The sequence below is a fragment of the Phoenix dactylifera genome, chromosome 1 (assembly GCF_009389715.1).
Source record: "Phoenix dactylifera cultivar Barhee BC4 chromosome 1, palm_55x_up_171113_PBpolish2nd_filt_p, whole genome shotgun sequence".
NCBI lineage: Eukaryota > Viridiplantae > Streptophyta > Magnoliopsida > Arecales > Arecaceae > Phoenix > Phoenix dactylifera.
The window spans coordinates 7,253,573-7,269,262 of record NC_052392.1 but is presented as its reverse complement, the minus strand read 5'-3'; the positions used below and the strand labels follow the sequence as shown (position 1 = coordinate 7,269,262).

Genomic DNA, 15,690 nt, shown 5'->3' with positions numbered 1-15,690 from the left:
GTCGTAGAACTGCGACTGCCACATTCTTGGAGAAGGCTAATCTCCGGTTGCTGAAATACCAGATTAGAAAGTGGTTTAGACATCATATTAAACAACTAAGTAGGCATGACAACATTGTTCTTCATAATTCTTTGAAAACCTCTTGATTCTTTCATGGTTTTCCAATCGAATGATTGCCTCTTTGGTAACTGAAATTGAGTTACTCATAACTAGTTCAAGGAACATAACTTAATTAAATGACTACGTGTACATTGTTAGTAGTATTATTTTTTTAGCTATTGTTTAATGCATAGCTTAAAAACCCAAAACTCAAGTGGACTCGAACCTAGTGAGTTTTGGGCATCAAGACTAAAAGGGACATTATTTAGTTACAGTCTTAGCAATCTGAGATCCTAGAAGAGGCAAACCAAGCTTTACAATGTCATATATTCATACAATATGAATACTGTGACTACCCCAGGACTCGAACCCACACTATATCCCCTGTCGGCCTAATCCTTTTACCAGTGCACCAAGCAATGGCCATGTTTGTTGTTGAATATTTATTTTAAAAAATATAGATAGAGATATGTTTATACATGGAAGCCTTAAATCTATAATATATTATTAGTATCTAATCAATATATTAAATTAATAACTAAAATAAAAAAATAAAGATATCAATGACTATTTGACATGCTATCAACTACTATTTGCATGTTGGCATCGAACGCTAGGAGGAAATTGCCAACATAACACCCTCAATGCATTATAGGAATTGAGAACAAAGGGATTATAGGAGTGGGCGAAAGAACTGGGAATGAAGGGGTTTTGCAGTTGGTGAGGAATTGAAGCCCCAGCTCCTTATTTTCAATTTACATTGTTATATTTTTCACACTAAATATACTAAAAGACGACTCCTTAATTTTTCAATAACTTGCTTTCAGTGAAAATCTAGAAAAAAATACATTAAAATGGACAATGTTTAGTGTTTAAAACTTGATCGAGTCAAACAATGCAGAGCAAATTTCAAGTAAATAGGCAAGTTAGCCGAGTCAAGACCAATCTAATATCTGAGTTTTACAAAAACTGAATTTCCTACCGAATCAGCTCAACAACTTGCTGGGTTAACTTGGCCGAGTCCTGAGTCAACTCAATGAGTTTTTAAACTATGATTTAATGTTCACTTCCCTCACATTTGCTTTTAGGTATACATACCTAGACACAACATATCTCCCAGTTTTATTTTTAATTTTTTATCATAATCTTTTTTGGACTTCATGCAATTTCTATGCATTCTTTTTCAGATTTTCTGGCTGAATTGTCTCTGAAAGTTGAAATTATGAATCAAAAGTGGAGTATAACCTTAAAGTATCCTCACCCCACTTCTTTTGAAGCTGAACTGAACCTTGTTCAGTCCCAGTACTTGCAGAATCTAGAAGATTATACCGTTGGTAGAGCTCTCGTTGGTCTTTTCTTGCAACCCAACAGGCATTGCATGACCTTGTACCTGCAGTTGATTCTCCTCACGACCTTGCCTAAGAAACAGCAAGCAATGTATGTTGTAGCACCAAGGGAAGCATGATCATCATACATCAATAATGATACATAATAAGTAAACAGGTGAGAGTAGAATGAAGATGAACCTAACTACGAGCTCATATATATCTGAAGAAGAGATGAGCATCAGTTTAACAATTGATATACTATAAGCCAGATACTTTTATCTATATGCAGAATATATTAAACAAGAATATAATAATGCACATCTCAAGACTGACCTTCAGTCATGGCTAGCCCAAATGCAATTAGAAAGAGGGTGACCGAATCTTCTATAATTTTGAACTATGTTATCTCAAGTGATTCCATTTTAACTGATCTTGTCATAGTGGTTTCTTGGCTTAACCTGGAGGTTCATCAGTTGGCGAGGCTTCAAGCTTTCGCGCGGAAGCTAAAGTTTCTTGTTCTTGACTTAGTGTTCCTCAGGTAATCAAATGGACGTCATAACAGCTGAATTCATTTTTTATTTCCTCGGAATGATGAATGCCATGTACAATTAACAACTCAAGTTGAATGATCAAATCAGATAATGCAATATAAATTACAAACCAAATTGGTAAAGGAAAGACCACTATTCAAGTACGATTAACGCCATGCATCTGTGATAGATCTGGTGTAGCCTCTGAATGCAATCACAGAAGGAATGGCGGCATTGCTTGTTGGAACATATCAACGAGCTCGCATTCGGAAAATGGCAGTCCATTAACTTGGAATATCCACCACAATTAGATGGCCTTCATTCCAGCAAGTTCCCGTAGCTTCTCGCAGACAATGAATGTGATTGTGGTCTGGGGACCTAATCTTGCAAAGGTAGCAAAACCTCTGATACACAAAAAATGGATGCAAAAGAAACCATTACATAAGTATTCAGAGGCACAAATTCTTCGTTTAAGTTTCCCAGCTGAATGTCATATGTTCCTGGAAGACAAATTTATTCAAGCAACAGTTTCTTTAGAGATTTCTTAAACATAGAGCATTCGGGCAGCAATATTTGCTGATCGTATATAACAGAATGCATGTTTTCGTGCCCATCAAGGATAAATGAAAGCTCAAAAGAAAGTAGACAATGCATGGCTTATGAATAAATTAAGGCGGCAAAAGGATTAACTAGCTTAGGTTGGGTAAGGATAAGCTCTGCCATGAAGTGCAAAGAGTAAGCTTTTACCGCTACTGATCCACAGAAAATAGTACTTACATTTCTGAAAGACAATATTTAATGGTTCTGCCATTGGGTTCATATAAATAAAAATCATGCTTCACCATGAATCTCAAAGTTCCAGATGGCATCAAATGCCAAATGGGTGACCATTTTTTGCCTCTTTGCAGCTGAATAAACCAATGCAGGGGAACTTCACACCCAGTTCTTTCATTAACTGGCATCAGATGATTAGTCCTCACGCAGCCACTTTACAAGTAGTCTTGCAAACAGTTAGGCCAGTTTTTGCACATAGGACTTAGGCCTGTCTCTGTACATGGTTTAGACACATTTATGCATGAGCCATGGATCAAAATAAAATGCCAATCCAGAGGCAGACAACAACTTGCTCAAATAATAAAGGGAAATCCATGGTAGTTAAGGCACTCAGTTCAGATAGCCATTACATGTCGCCCAAGGTTCGCCGTACCGGTACCGAACCCCGTACCTGTGCCGCACTAGCATAAGCGTACCGAATGTCGGTACGGTACGGTATGCGGTACATCAGGCGTACCGACACTGGCGTACCGATACCGGTATCTATCGGTACGGATACGGTACGCCCGGTACCGACCTGTACCGATCGGTACAGCATACCATATTTATTATTTTGTCGGTTTGAATGGACTGAAGATTTGGCATATAGGACCCTATGCTGATAATGATGGAAATCTTCAACTATCTTCATTTAGAAAATTATTTATTTATTAAAGTTGCCATCCCATTTAACAACGACATGACACCATTCTAATCAGATATCCCTCCTCTTTTAGTAATTTTCAGGTCTCTACCGTTTCCAGAGACAAGAATCAAAATAGTATGTCAACATCTCCTATCTAATCATAACAGAAAGGGACTCAACCAAGAAAATATCATGATTATTGCTGCATGCCAAGCAAAATTTAGACCCTAAGAGCCAACATCATTGACCCTGGCACATACTAAATAACAAAACTAAAAAAAGTTCAATTATTGCATTTTTTAATTGCAGGCATTGACCGCTCTAACATAATAGGATTTTTTGAAGCAATCAGCAGACAGGTAAAATCCAGTATTATACATCTTACCTTCTTCTTTTGTTTTTGAGAAGGATGGTCGGAGTACCACCTTCTCTGTTTGGACCCAGAACCTTTCCTCAGCACATGTGTGGGAGAGATGGGTGCCAACTAGAAGACCCAAGTCTCACTGGCTCATCACATTGGTTGTTGCTTCTTGTTTTCAAGGTTCCCATTTCCCAAATCCCTTCATCCATATCCTTCCAAATCAGTATATAGTTCAGGATAGCCATCATTTTAATAAACTGCCTGATGTTTTTGTTACTACTGACTTTGTTGTGGAAATCTTGAAGAAAGAGTAAAAAATATTTGGTAAATATTCCCCATAAAGTTATTTTGTGGCAACTTGATAGGACGCTACAAAAGGTCCTGAAGGAAGATACATTTAAAGAGCAGACAGACAAGACTCAAGGGGAAGAAAGCACTTAAAAGGATGTGAAAATCCTAAATTGCTAACAAGAAGATCTCATCCCAACCTAGTTTTGAAGTGGATTCTATTCATAAACTTCTCTGCTTGGTATGCACGTTTACCATGACTAAATATTCAAAGAAGGTGTCTGACTACTTAGTTTCTTACAGGACAAAATAACTAAGAGTTACTACAAGTGAATTAAAAAATGGAATGATCAACCTTTAATAATCGTGATACCATGTAGTTAGTCAGTCAGTTGTATCTAAATGAATCAAAATTTACCTTTATCTAGGAAGGTCATTCTGAAAATAATACTCACATAATTTTCACATATTACAACCATCAACAGTGTAAAAAAACAAGGCTTACCCTATTTTTTGCAAATGAGATATTTGATCTCATTCATGATGAGATAGCACTGTCTATGTCATTTGCAGACACACTCCTGAAAAGAAAAGATGAGGTTGAAAATTGAAATGGACTGATCAGGAGGAATTTGGTAGTTCAGCCTCCAAGGACAGCTAGGAATGATCCTTTGGGGTGCCAAAAGAGATACGACAAACAAAGCCTGGAGTATTTCTCCCCTCTTTTCTTCTCAAGTAGAATCCATCGTTTCTTTATAATTAAACGGTTTACTCAAAGCATAGGGGTAAATGATAAAATGGGATCTTTCCATTCTTTTTAAAATAGAAACTCAAATGTCTAGTTACAAATACATCTAATTATCTTAACACTATATTTGTAACTTGATACCCCCCCCCCCTTCGGGGGAAAAAAAAAGACTATAAAACTCTGCTATTTGTCTCTTAAACTCGGTCATTCTCATATGACAGTTTGGATTCTCGGACTGGTTTTGTCCAGTAAGCAAATTTTAGATATCTTAGAAAGTTAATTTTCATGCTAAATAAGGAAGCTGTCCTTGTCAATCAAGGAAGCAATCCTTATTGGGATATGAATGGATTGGAGAAGTACTTCAAGAACTCCATTCACAGAATGGTAATGTTGAAACTAAAGTGGCTAATTTTCACTCATGAGATCATTCTTTCATCCACAACTTCGATCCCTTCCCTCAGCAGCAAATCTTCTTACTGCTCTCAACCTGTCAACCTGCAACATACGGCACATCCACATGCATTCCTTTCTCTCTTTGCCATAGTGGCAAATTAACTACTAGACCATCTCTCAGCATGTTTCCGCACTGTATGGCTTGTGCGAAGACAAGACAAGGATCATATTTACATGGTTTTTAACTAAAGTTTCTTCAAGATTTCCGATCCATTTAAATTCCTATTTTGTTATCTTCATTTCTATGTTTCAAGTCAAGCACATGATAGAATAGGATAATAAAAAAGGGTTTGAAAATTGATAAGTTGTATCTTCCCGTCCTTTTGGAAGAACAAGGAGGGAGAACCCACCCAATTAATAAGATAATTCGAAGGAAGAAAATACAAACTCATTAAGGCCAATGGTAATGAAGTTTGAGAGAATTGATGGAAGGTCTTCAATTGAAATCATTACACGCAACATGTTGAAATGATTTGATGTAGTGTGCATAGTTAAGCAAAACATTACACAAGAAAAATGGCATTCCTGAAAAAAATCGTAGCTAGGTTAAAACGGTACAACCCTGTTCAACACCAGTAAAGATAAATTCCCCAAATTATATAAATAAGACTAATTGAACATCAGGCACACCCAAGAATGCTTGTGTGCCATCAATATTTGCATCAAATACTCTGATGTTTGATAAAGTTTGCAAATGATCCTCACCCTTTATAAAGTGCTCTGAAGCCCTCTGTAAACACAACCTGAAAGCAAACCAAAAAATAAATAAGGAGAAAAAAGAGAAGTAAAAGCTCGGTAAAACCACTAGTGTCTTTTTCTCATCTGGACTTTTAAGAAGAAGATACTTCAGAATTATGAATAAAGCCAACTAAAAGAGGGGGAAAAAGCATGGACTATTAGCAAAAAGTTCATCTCACGCTATATGCTAGATCAGAATCAAAATTTTACATAAGATACGACCAAAAATATTATAGGCATTTCAGTCTATTCCCTTTAATATCAACCACAAAGAGTTAAGTATTTTAGATTGCTTCAAGCAAAGAAGGGAAGAATCACTCATTATCTTGACTTGCTTGCCAACTAAGCATGGAAGCTGAAAAAAATTTGAAGTAATAGTTTCACTCGCTTAGCTAGTCGGAGTGTCAGACTTAATATGTAGTCAAACCATGAGGCAATCAGGTAATATTCAGGCCAGCATGGGGAAGAGAAATAATTATTTTAAGAGCAATAGGAGGATTGAAGTAATGGTACCAAAACCTGTACTGGTGTGGTATGGACCAGTATGGTACGGTAGTGAACTGAGAAAGAGGGTATCTCCCTTGGTGCTTGCACAACAAAATGCATGTAAAATACCATGTAAATTAATGTCATCACAATATGGGGGTGGTACCTTATTGGTACAATCTTATATGGCTGGTACGGACTGATAAGGATTTGTACTTTAATCCTTGGATGATACTATCACTAACCTTGTAGATAGATCATGAGGGTAGCAAGCCTTTTTGTGATAGCATATCATCATAAGACTGCCTATATGTGGATAATTTTTGAAAGGAGTGATCGATGAGTTTTAAATGATCTGATATCATTTATAAGATGAACATAGCCAATTTAAAACTTGCCTCTCTACAAGAGGGAGGTCTGGTAACTAACAGAAAATGCTAACCATGTCACAAGGAGGGCAACAAGTGAGCAGCTGTAGAGTTTTAGCTTAACCACTTCAATAGGAAGAGCACAAGCAAACACAAGCAAACACCTAATAAAGTCATCCTTTACAGCACAAAAGATAAAAAAAAGAACACAAACTGCTATACCTTTGACATCATCTATAGCCTCTCCACCATTGGAATATGGCCTTCATATTTACTAAATCTCCCCTCTCCAAAAAAACATAATTTCCAAATTGAAGGATGAGTTTTGATTCAGTGTCATAGATTTTATTCCTCTTAACTCCATTGTCCAAAGTAGTGGCCAAGGAACGATATTTCCAAGTCAATCCCCTAAGAAAAGATAAAATCAGAATTTGATAAGAATCCTCTAGATTTCTAAATTACTTGTCACCTTTATTAAGTGAAAAAGGCTTATTTCTAATGTTAATTATATCATGAACAAATGATGGGTCCACTTATTATTGACATTCTAGAATCAAGAAACAAGCTCTTCTCTGAAACCTATCTGAGATGTTATGTTTCCACTACAAGAGGTAAGGTAACACTCTATATACTTTCAAATTCAACCAATGTCTCCTGATCACCAACACCTCCCTACCTGCTGGCCTCTCTAATTAAATACACATCATAGACCAAGAGTTTAACCAGTGGAAATCAAAAGCATGCAAAGGCATGCTTTTTCATTGAGAAGGCAGAGAGCTGCTCAATAGGATATCAGAATATAGCTTCTGAAAAATTAGGGGACTTGAAAATATGAAATTATGGCTACCATATCAGCATACGTACATGCATATATCTGTATTTTTATGTATAGTGTACCTGAAGTTTCATGTTTAGCATCACTGCTTCTTCCTTGACAAATGACAAACTCTTAGACGCAAACACAATCTGCAGTCTGTCTCGAGTTTGAAGGAGATGTGTACTGAATGTAAGATTTCTGGTCGGCTCTGTTTGGGAGACCATTTGTCAGCCAACCAGCCGGGGATGGCTGGGAGTCCACTCTCTGGTCGAGTGTAGGGAGACATTTGCTACCAGGATGGCAGTCAGATTTTTTCTGGAGTCGAGGAGTCTCTAGGTTACGCTACTGAGGGTGAAGTATGGGGACCCAGCCACCCCGTTCGCCTTTCGAGCTGGACGAGGTTCCTCCTTCATCTGGAGAGAGATTTGTGCCCGCACCCCGAGGGTGCTTCCGGCGACCAGGTGGGAGATTGGGGATGGTCAAGCCATCAATATCTTGGAGGATAGGTGGCTATCCGAGGATACATTGCAGGGCTAGTCCACACTGATCAACCACGGGTGGTTGGAGGGTCGTAGAGTCTGTGACCTATTTGTCCGGAGGGAGCGGAGGTGGGACTCGGATCTCGTTAGGCGGATTTTTGGTGAGCAGCTTGCCGAGCGGGTACTATCCCTGCTGATCCCTGATATGGAGCTTGACTAGGAGGACGACAGTGAGCGCCCATGACGTCTCGAGGATGGCTGGGGGATCAGTGTCTCAGCAGATGGATGGCGGATGGATCTGGAGGATGCGCATCCACCCCCGTGTTGCTTTATTTCTATAGAAGGTGGCTTGGGAATGCTTACCTACCAGGGGCGTGCTGGTGCGGCGGAGAGTGAGGTGTCCTACAACCTATGTGGCCTGTCCGAAGGTGGAGGAGTCCATCTACCATTCTCTTATCGTGTGCCTACGGGCCAGTCAGATTTGGAGGTGTGCCTTGGTCCATCCTGGCCAATGGCAGAGGTGGGTGTCCATCGAGGAGTTCTTTCGCTTTCTAAAGGCCTCAGCACGGGGTCTGGGGTGGAGGAGAGGGGGACTCGTGCTGCCTACCTGGCCTACCACTACTAGCTGGATAAGAATGTTCGAGTCTTCGAGGGCAGCAACCCACCCTCGAAGGTGGTGGCGGCTAAAGTGCTATTGCATGCGGCGGAGTTCATCGGTACCACTGAGGTTTCACCTATTGAGTTGGCCAGGAACATCTAGGGCTCCCTTCCTGCTCATGCAGCATCCAAGTATGTGCTCGTATCCTGGGTGCCCCCACCTCTGCCTTTCTGAAGGTGAACCTCGATGGTAGCGTGGTTGACGACAGAAGATGCGGAGGTGCAGGCTTCGTTATCAGGGATCACGACGCCATACTAGTGGCGGCGAGCCACCTGAGAGAGTATCTTCTATGCTCGGTGGACACTGGGCACGGACCGGCTCCTCCTCAAGGGGGATTCGGCCACGGTGATCGATTGGATCCAGGGCCGGAGACGCGCAAGTGAGGGCAGACCGTTGCGCCACGACATTCGCAGACTACTAGAGGAGTATGGCTCCCATTAGGCCATGCACGTCTATAGGAAAGCAAACGGTGCCGCCGACTGGGTTGCTTCCTTTGCGGCTTACCACTCTGGAGGTTTCGTATGGATGGATCACGGTGCAGTGCCGGAATCCTTATCTAGTCTTTTGCTTTCTGATTTTGACCCGTCGAGTGTGAGCCACCGTTGTACCAAAAAAAAAAAAATGTAGGATTTCTATTCCATATAACAGGTGATGATGTACATGGCTATTAGATCAGTAATGTATTTCTGTCCATATAGTAGGCTAAAGCACAACCGACCCAAAATTAGATTGTTGACATGCATTTTTACACTTTTCTTAATCTTCTTCAAAAATTACAGAATGTTACTTAAAGAAGAAATTGTTGAAATCACATCCACAAGATATTGGAGATGGAATTTAAGGTTTTCTCAAATGAGAAGCATACTTAAGCCTTTTGCAGTACGATCAACAAAGGCAGCGTTTGGTTAAAAGTTCCCAGAAAACAGCTAATTCTTAATTAGGAGAAGATGCAAATGGAGATCGACCCTCCCTATACCTCAAGATTAATTTATCTATTGCTTCCTTTTATGTTGCCCTCAGTAGCATGACAGATATGAGTCTGATTCATACAAAATGTATAATAAAAACATCTCGTGACTGTATCTATATCAAATATATTTCTCCAAAAATATAAATTATACTGTTTACTTACAAATTCTACACTACAAATTCAAGCCCATTAGTGCTTTCACAGGTAAAGTATAAATTTAAGACTTCTCAGCGTGCTGCATAGGTTCCTTGTAATCATTCATACATTTTTATTATACATTTGTCTTAACTCAGCAATTTGTTGGCTTTTGGATGGACTACAATGACCATGTAGGAGTTGTTGATACTGTTCACATACTTCACATCCTTAATATATCTCAATTACTTGATCTCAACCACCATTATATTCTGGAAGAAGGTATTCTGCAACCCAAAAATATCTGGCTTCTAGGAAGGCAGTGAGAGTTAAAGCCAGTATTGGCTTTTAGGTAGGTTTTATCCCACTTTCATTTCAACTTTCAGCCAGGCTTCCACCCATCCTAATTCTAAAAAAGAAAATCAGAAATTACAAATCAAACAATTTGATGCTTTTGAATTACATCTTAATTGAGCATGACGATTGCAGGCTTCCAACTGCTAATGATTATGAAATGCGGTATAATTTTTCATGTAAATATGCTAGCTACCCAGGTGGGTTGCTGTGATTGTATGATGATGATGACTTCATATTTATCCATATACACAATTTTGTCATTGCACAGACCTCAATGGGCAATAAGGCTAGGCCACTAATGAGCAAATAAAATGAATAGACTACAGGATTGTACCAACTTATACTGGATATTCAACACAAAATGCATATGAGCAATATTGCTCAATGTGCAGAAAAACTTTGCATCGTGACGCCTTCTGTTTAATACCTGGTAAGCACAATGGAATCCATTTCTGTAACTTCTGACACTCCTGGATTCTTGTTGCAACATAAGGCGGGTTTTGATCATGTCCATTGGTGCTGTTACAAGGCTTCCGACTGTTCCAGCTATGCAACTTGAGCTTCATATAGGCACAGACTGATGTTAGTTATTTCTAAGCATTCTAATCTAAACGCAGCTTCAGAATATACTTTGCAGATCTAGACAACAAAAAATAACCAGGAATTCCCTATACATGAGATGTAGATGGAAACCTTCTTCAAGGGGTGTCCATTTGAGCAAGGCCTGAATCGGAGAAAAGTAAATGAAGTTATCTACAAAAGCAAAAGCCTAAGTAAAAAAAAAGGATAAAGGATAATATATTGTTCAATTAAATATTTGAAAACAATGTAAAATGTCTTCTAATAAGTAGAGAAAAAAAGGTGGAGCATCTGATGAAGAGCTAAACCTCCTTGGATTCATCATATGTTGCCATCTGTGATGCAGTCAAACAACCAGCTCTGGCCATTGCTGGGCCAACACCCTTCCAAAGTGCTCTTATGCCCTCCTTTGACACGATTTTATGCATCTCTCTAATAGGGCCCCTTCTGGCGTTTGAGTTCATTTGCAACCTCACCTGCATAAATGCACAGGTAAAGAAAATTCTCCATTAAGTAAGGATTATAACAACATTTTTCCAAAGAATTCACAGTGTGCAGTATTCTACCTTTAAAACTTCCGTTGGATTGGTCAAGGAAGTTGCTATCGCACCAGAAAATGCTCCAGATGCAACCTTTACAAGGAAATTAGTTGACCCAAACATGTAGTCACAAATATATTTGCAAGGCTCATATAAGCCTAACCGAAGACCTCCGTAAAGGACAGACCTAGTCAATGCAGGTCCAAGGCCCAAATATAGTGCTCGAGGCCCTTCACTTTTTATTATTTGTGCAGAAAGTTCTCCCTGCAGGTTTCAAAGATTATGTTTAGCAACTATCTCCAATATCAGAAGAAAGAAATCTAAAAGCTTCCTGAGACAGCTAGCAGCCATGGAAGATACCATCCCAACCAAATTTCCTCTTTGGCCGGCAAGCTGCATCTGAAGTCTAACTTTGAGAACATCTGCACCACCAGTTTCATTTTACACATGTATCAGCAGGTAAGATAGTTCACTTGGTGTACACAATTTCAAACAAGGGATATTAAATATTAAAAATATGAGAAGATACTAAAAACATGTTTACCATGTAATCTTCTATATGCCTCCAAAAACTTAAAATGCCAGAGTTGCAGTTCTAAGCAATGGTATAGTCGGCCAAATTATAGATGAATCATATCACATTTCTAAAAGTTTTTAAATACCTCTATCCTTAACCAAGCTCCAATAGCAAGAGCTCATTTCCAACGTCATTATGGTGGATTGAACTCATAGCTAAAGAGCCCAAACCTTGAGCAGTCTTTAGGCTTTGCAATAAAAGAATTTGTTAAGTAACCAAACTGTTGGATGTGTATCAGACTCACCTATACATGTACAATGTAGAAAATTGAGCTGGACATAAGGCCCATGTAACATTGCTCCACTCTGTGTACGTCTATGACACACTTTCACTTCCTTCAGCTTCATAAATGTAACTTTAAATCTTCAATCAACATAGAGCAATATTGTGTTTGCCTTTGTTAAATTTCAGTTACCAACGTACCATGTCATTGAAATCAGTCTTTAGAAAATCTAATAACTGAAACACCCCTTCTATGTTTAAGTCTTGCTCCTACTTCTTTCTTTATGCAACATCATTTACTTGTGTCTAATTCCAGTAGATATCTAGTACACTAGGAAATATAGACAAAATCAAATTTCACTTCTTTAAATATTGTCAGCATTGATGAAGTCAACAATGATGAGAACTCGTTAAACATATGCTTTCCATCCATTTCAGGAATTTGACTTAATTTGGTTCTTGACACCAAAGTAGCATTTTTTTTTTTGCTTTGGCAGGTTCTTCATATAATATGTGTACAAATACACCCAATGAAATCAAAAACTAAAAGATCACGGAGTGCCCGAGGCAACTCTCCCTCTCCTGCCCACAAGATGCTCTCAGAATGATTAGCCACATGACCGGCCACCCAATCCGCGGGCCCATTGGCCTCTCTAAAAACATGCTTGGCCTGAAAAGCCCCACCATTCCTCGTCATCATCCAGATGTCCCAAAGCAAAGGATGGTCTGAGCCCACATCCCTCGAACCCCCTGGATCTAACTGATCACCGTGGCCAAGTCACTCTCCAGGTAACCAAGCTGGCCTGTAGCACTCGCTGTGTATGTTGAAGACCCGCCTAGCAGCCCTCAACTCTGCCCTGGGGACCAAAATGTAGAATAACTAGCAGCCGCCCGCTACCACCACCTTGGAATTTGGGTCTTGTATGACAAACTCCGCACCTCCCCTCGTGCCTCCATCCAAAACAGACCCATCGGAGTTAACCTTGAGAAAGCTTGGGGGTGGGGGCTTTCAAGTAAAGAACACCATATGAGAGGTTGCCTGAGCAGAGTGGGAACCCCAAGTATCCTGAGCTGCGAAAGGTCTATCAGAAGAGGAGGTGTGACTGATCTCCGCCGTCTGCGCCCGGGCGTACTCCACCATAAACCTCGGTGACATCCTGCGCTTACCAAAAGTACGAGTATTTTTTGCCAGCAAATTCTGGTATGCTGTGCAAGTCACTCTGACGGCTTTCTGGCGTGTCTGTAGGCTACTCGACCACTGGTGAATCACCTGTTAGAACAGCACCCTCTGACTCCAGGCCTCCCGCGGAGACTCTGCCCACTGCCACGTCAACCTCGCCCATGCATCCTGAAATAGCATGTGGTCCACGGTCTCATCGACGCCACACCTCCCGCACTCAGGAGGGATCCTCAAACCACGTCTACTCAGCGTCGATCTCGTCGGAAGGCGTTTCCAGATCACCTTCCATAAGAAGAGTGATGCCTTTGGGTGAAGTCTGAACCTCCAAATTCAAGTGCAGTCCGGCCCTAGCTCGCGCTCCCGCCAGATAACTCGGGAGAAATCTCCCACCCTAACACTGGTACTGCACGAGGTGCTCCAAACTCGGATATCTAGTCCCACACAAATCGAAACGGGGAGGGACCGGACCCTCTAAGCAAGATACACCCAAAACAACTGTCGAAGCCTAGCTTCATCCCACTCTGCCCCTCTTGGTGCGAGGAGGTAGCACACCCGTAGTCCCTCTTCTACCACAGCATCAACCATAGTCGACCAACTCCTTAAGGGAAGGGCATCCATCCTTAAGGGAAGTAGCGTTTACTTGACACAAATTTTGTAGCCATTTGTCTTTTGTGTCCAACGGAAAGACAAAGACATTTGTTTACTAAAGGGACTCTAAATGATGGTTTTCAATCATAAGACTTGTATCGATTCATATCTAAGTTTATCATATAAATACTTGACGACAATTTCTAGATAACCATGGTGGAATAAAGAATGTTTTAAACATCCCACAGGAGTCCTTTTGTTTTCCAACAGGTTTTAAAAAAGATTTGCTATGTTGTGTAGGCAATTTTGGAACTAAATCTTCTCTCAAGTTGTCTAAATAAATTACAATTAGAAGTCAATTGTCTAATAATATTATCCCCCCCTTACATGTATTTATTCAATGGCTTTTGATTATTCAGAGTCAATTTTTAAAAATTTATGTGCATATCCATGACAACATGCATTTGTAATCATATTTCTCATATAACCAGAAGGTTGTTGAACATCCCACAGCATCAAAAAATAGTTAGAAGATTCTGAGTTATCCCTGGGAATCAAAAGGAAGAAGAAGAAATATAAAGAAAAAGAAAACAAAGATCTAAACATGATTTAAGTATGCACTTTGGGCATCACGAGCAAACGATATGTACAAATTGTGGTGGGATTTTGATTTACCATGGCCCGTCCCAAAATATATGAATGATAAGAAAAATAAGAGTTAATAGGAATCTTTGAAAAAATCAAAAACAATAAGAATACATGCAAAGCTATATAAATCCTACAAAATAACGGACATCTCTAAAAAAAAAAAAACCCTATATGCACTCAACTCTAATTCACAGTATCCACATTTTATTCACATCCATAACCATTCCTACAGGACAGTGCAGAGAACTCCATCATTGAAGTGCACTAAAGGTGGTTTCAATCTTAAAAAGTCGTACCAATCATAACATTTATTCTTCGATTCCAGTTTAGGAATTCCAAAAAATCCAGATACATTTATCCATCACTAGACCAATCCACTTCATATGAAATTCAGAAGAAAATGGAATCCAATCAAGATGCCAGAATAGGAACAAGAATAATAATTAAAAAAAAACCTAGAGGATGGGTGACGGCGGTGGCAACAGCAACCGCTGCACCACTGGTGGAGAAGTGGTAAAGGGCATACGACACGTCAGATCTCTGCTTCCCTCCACTTTCCATAAGCCCTGCAAATCATCCAAGAATTGCGTCAAAAAAAAAAAAACAAACTTGAAACATCTGAGAAAACAAGGTGGCTCAAATTATTCCAATTTCAAGAAATATATAACCAGGAATATCGATATTGGAATAAGCATACCTCCTGATGGAAATGATCTATTCCTCCACTTTGATAAGAAAACTGCTTTGCTATTCCTCCTTTTAACAATAAACTCTTGTTTTCGTTATTCCTCCTTCGCCCGGAGAGGTTTGAGGAATCGGTTTGGTCTGCGCCACCATACACACGTACCATTTCCTGGATACGATGACGCCTTAACGACCCTTAAACCATAATTATCATTATCCATCTAAAATTTATTAGCAAAATATAAATAAAAGGAAGGAAAAATGGAAATATATGACGCCGTTAAGGCGACAGTTCTTTGGGTAGTTGGATTGGACTAGGGCTGGATTGGAAAGGTTGGGCTCTCCTTCTCCCTTTCCTTCTTTTCTTTTCTTTTCTTTTCTTTTTTTAAGCGGATGCCT

At 39.7% G+C, this 15,690-nt stretch overlaps 1 protein-coding gene across 6 annotated transcripts; it reads right to left on the bottom strand.

Moving 5' to 3' along the window:
* Positions 1-1,976: 1,976 nt before the first annotated feature.
* Positions 1,977-15,614, bottom strand: LOC103709143 (mitochondrial substrate carrier family protein ucpB). 6 transcript variants are annotated; one of them, XM_039125265.1, is made up of 9 exons: positions 15,305-15,614; positions 15,063-15,173; positions 11,753-11,814; positions 11,420-11,656; positions 11,162-11,329; positions 10,968-11,027; positions 10,702-10,834; positions 5,972-6,009; positions 1,977-3,005 (listed from the first exon to the last, which is right to left on the bottom strand). In XM_039125265.1, exons 2-8 carry the CDS (start codon positions 15,166-15,168, stop codon positions 5,975-5,977), a joined length of 801 nt encoding a protein of 266 aa, XP_038981193.1. In that variant the 5' UTR covers positions 15,169-15,173; positions 15,305-15,614; the 3' UTR covers positions 1,977-3,005; positions 5,972-5,974. The 6 variants fall into 6 exon arrangements, with proteins under 6 accessions (XP_038981193.1, XP_008792580.1, XP_008792579.1 ...); XM_008794358.4 differs by having other exon boundaries at positions 1,977-2,457; XM_008794357.4 differs by having other exon boundaries at positions 1,977-2,361; positions 15,305-15,612.
* Between the last annotated feature and the right edge of the window lie 76 nt (positions 15,615-15,690).

What these genes read in the sequence shown, in the direction of transcription:
- LOC103709143 (XM_008794354.4), bottom strand. Translation starts at nt 15,168, where the DNA reads ATGGAAAGTGGAGGGAAGCAGAGATCTGACGTGTCGTATGCCCTTTAC. An exon ending in GATTCCATTGTGCTTACCAG is followed by an intron (nt 6,010 to 10,701) that starts GTATTAAACAGA and finishes GTTTGCTTTCAG; the next exon opens with GTTGTGTTTACAGAGGGCTT. An exon ending in TTCAGAGCACTTTATAAAGG is followed by an intron (nt 2,362 to 5,971) that starts GTGAGGATCATT and finishes TTTGTGTATCAG; the next exon opens with AGGTTTTGCTACCTTTGCAA.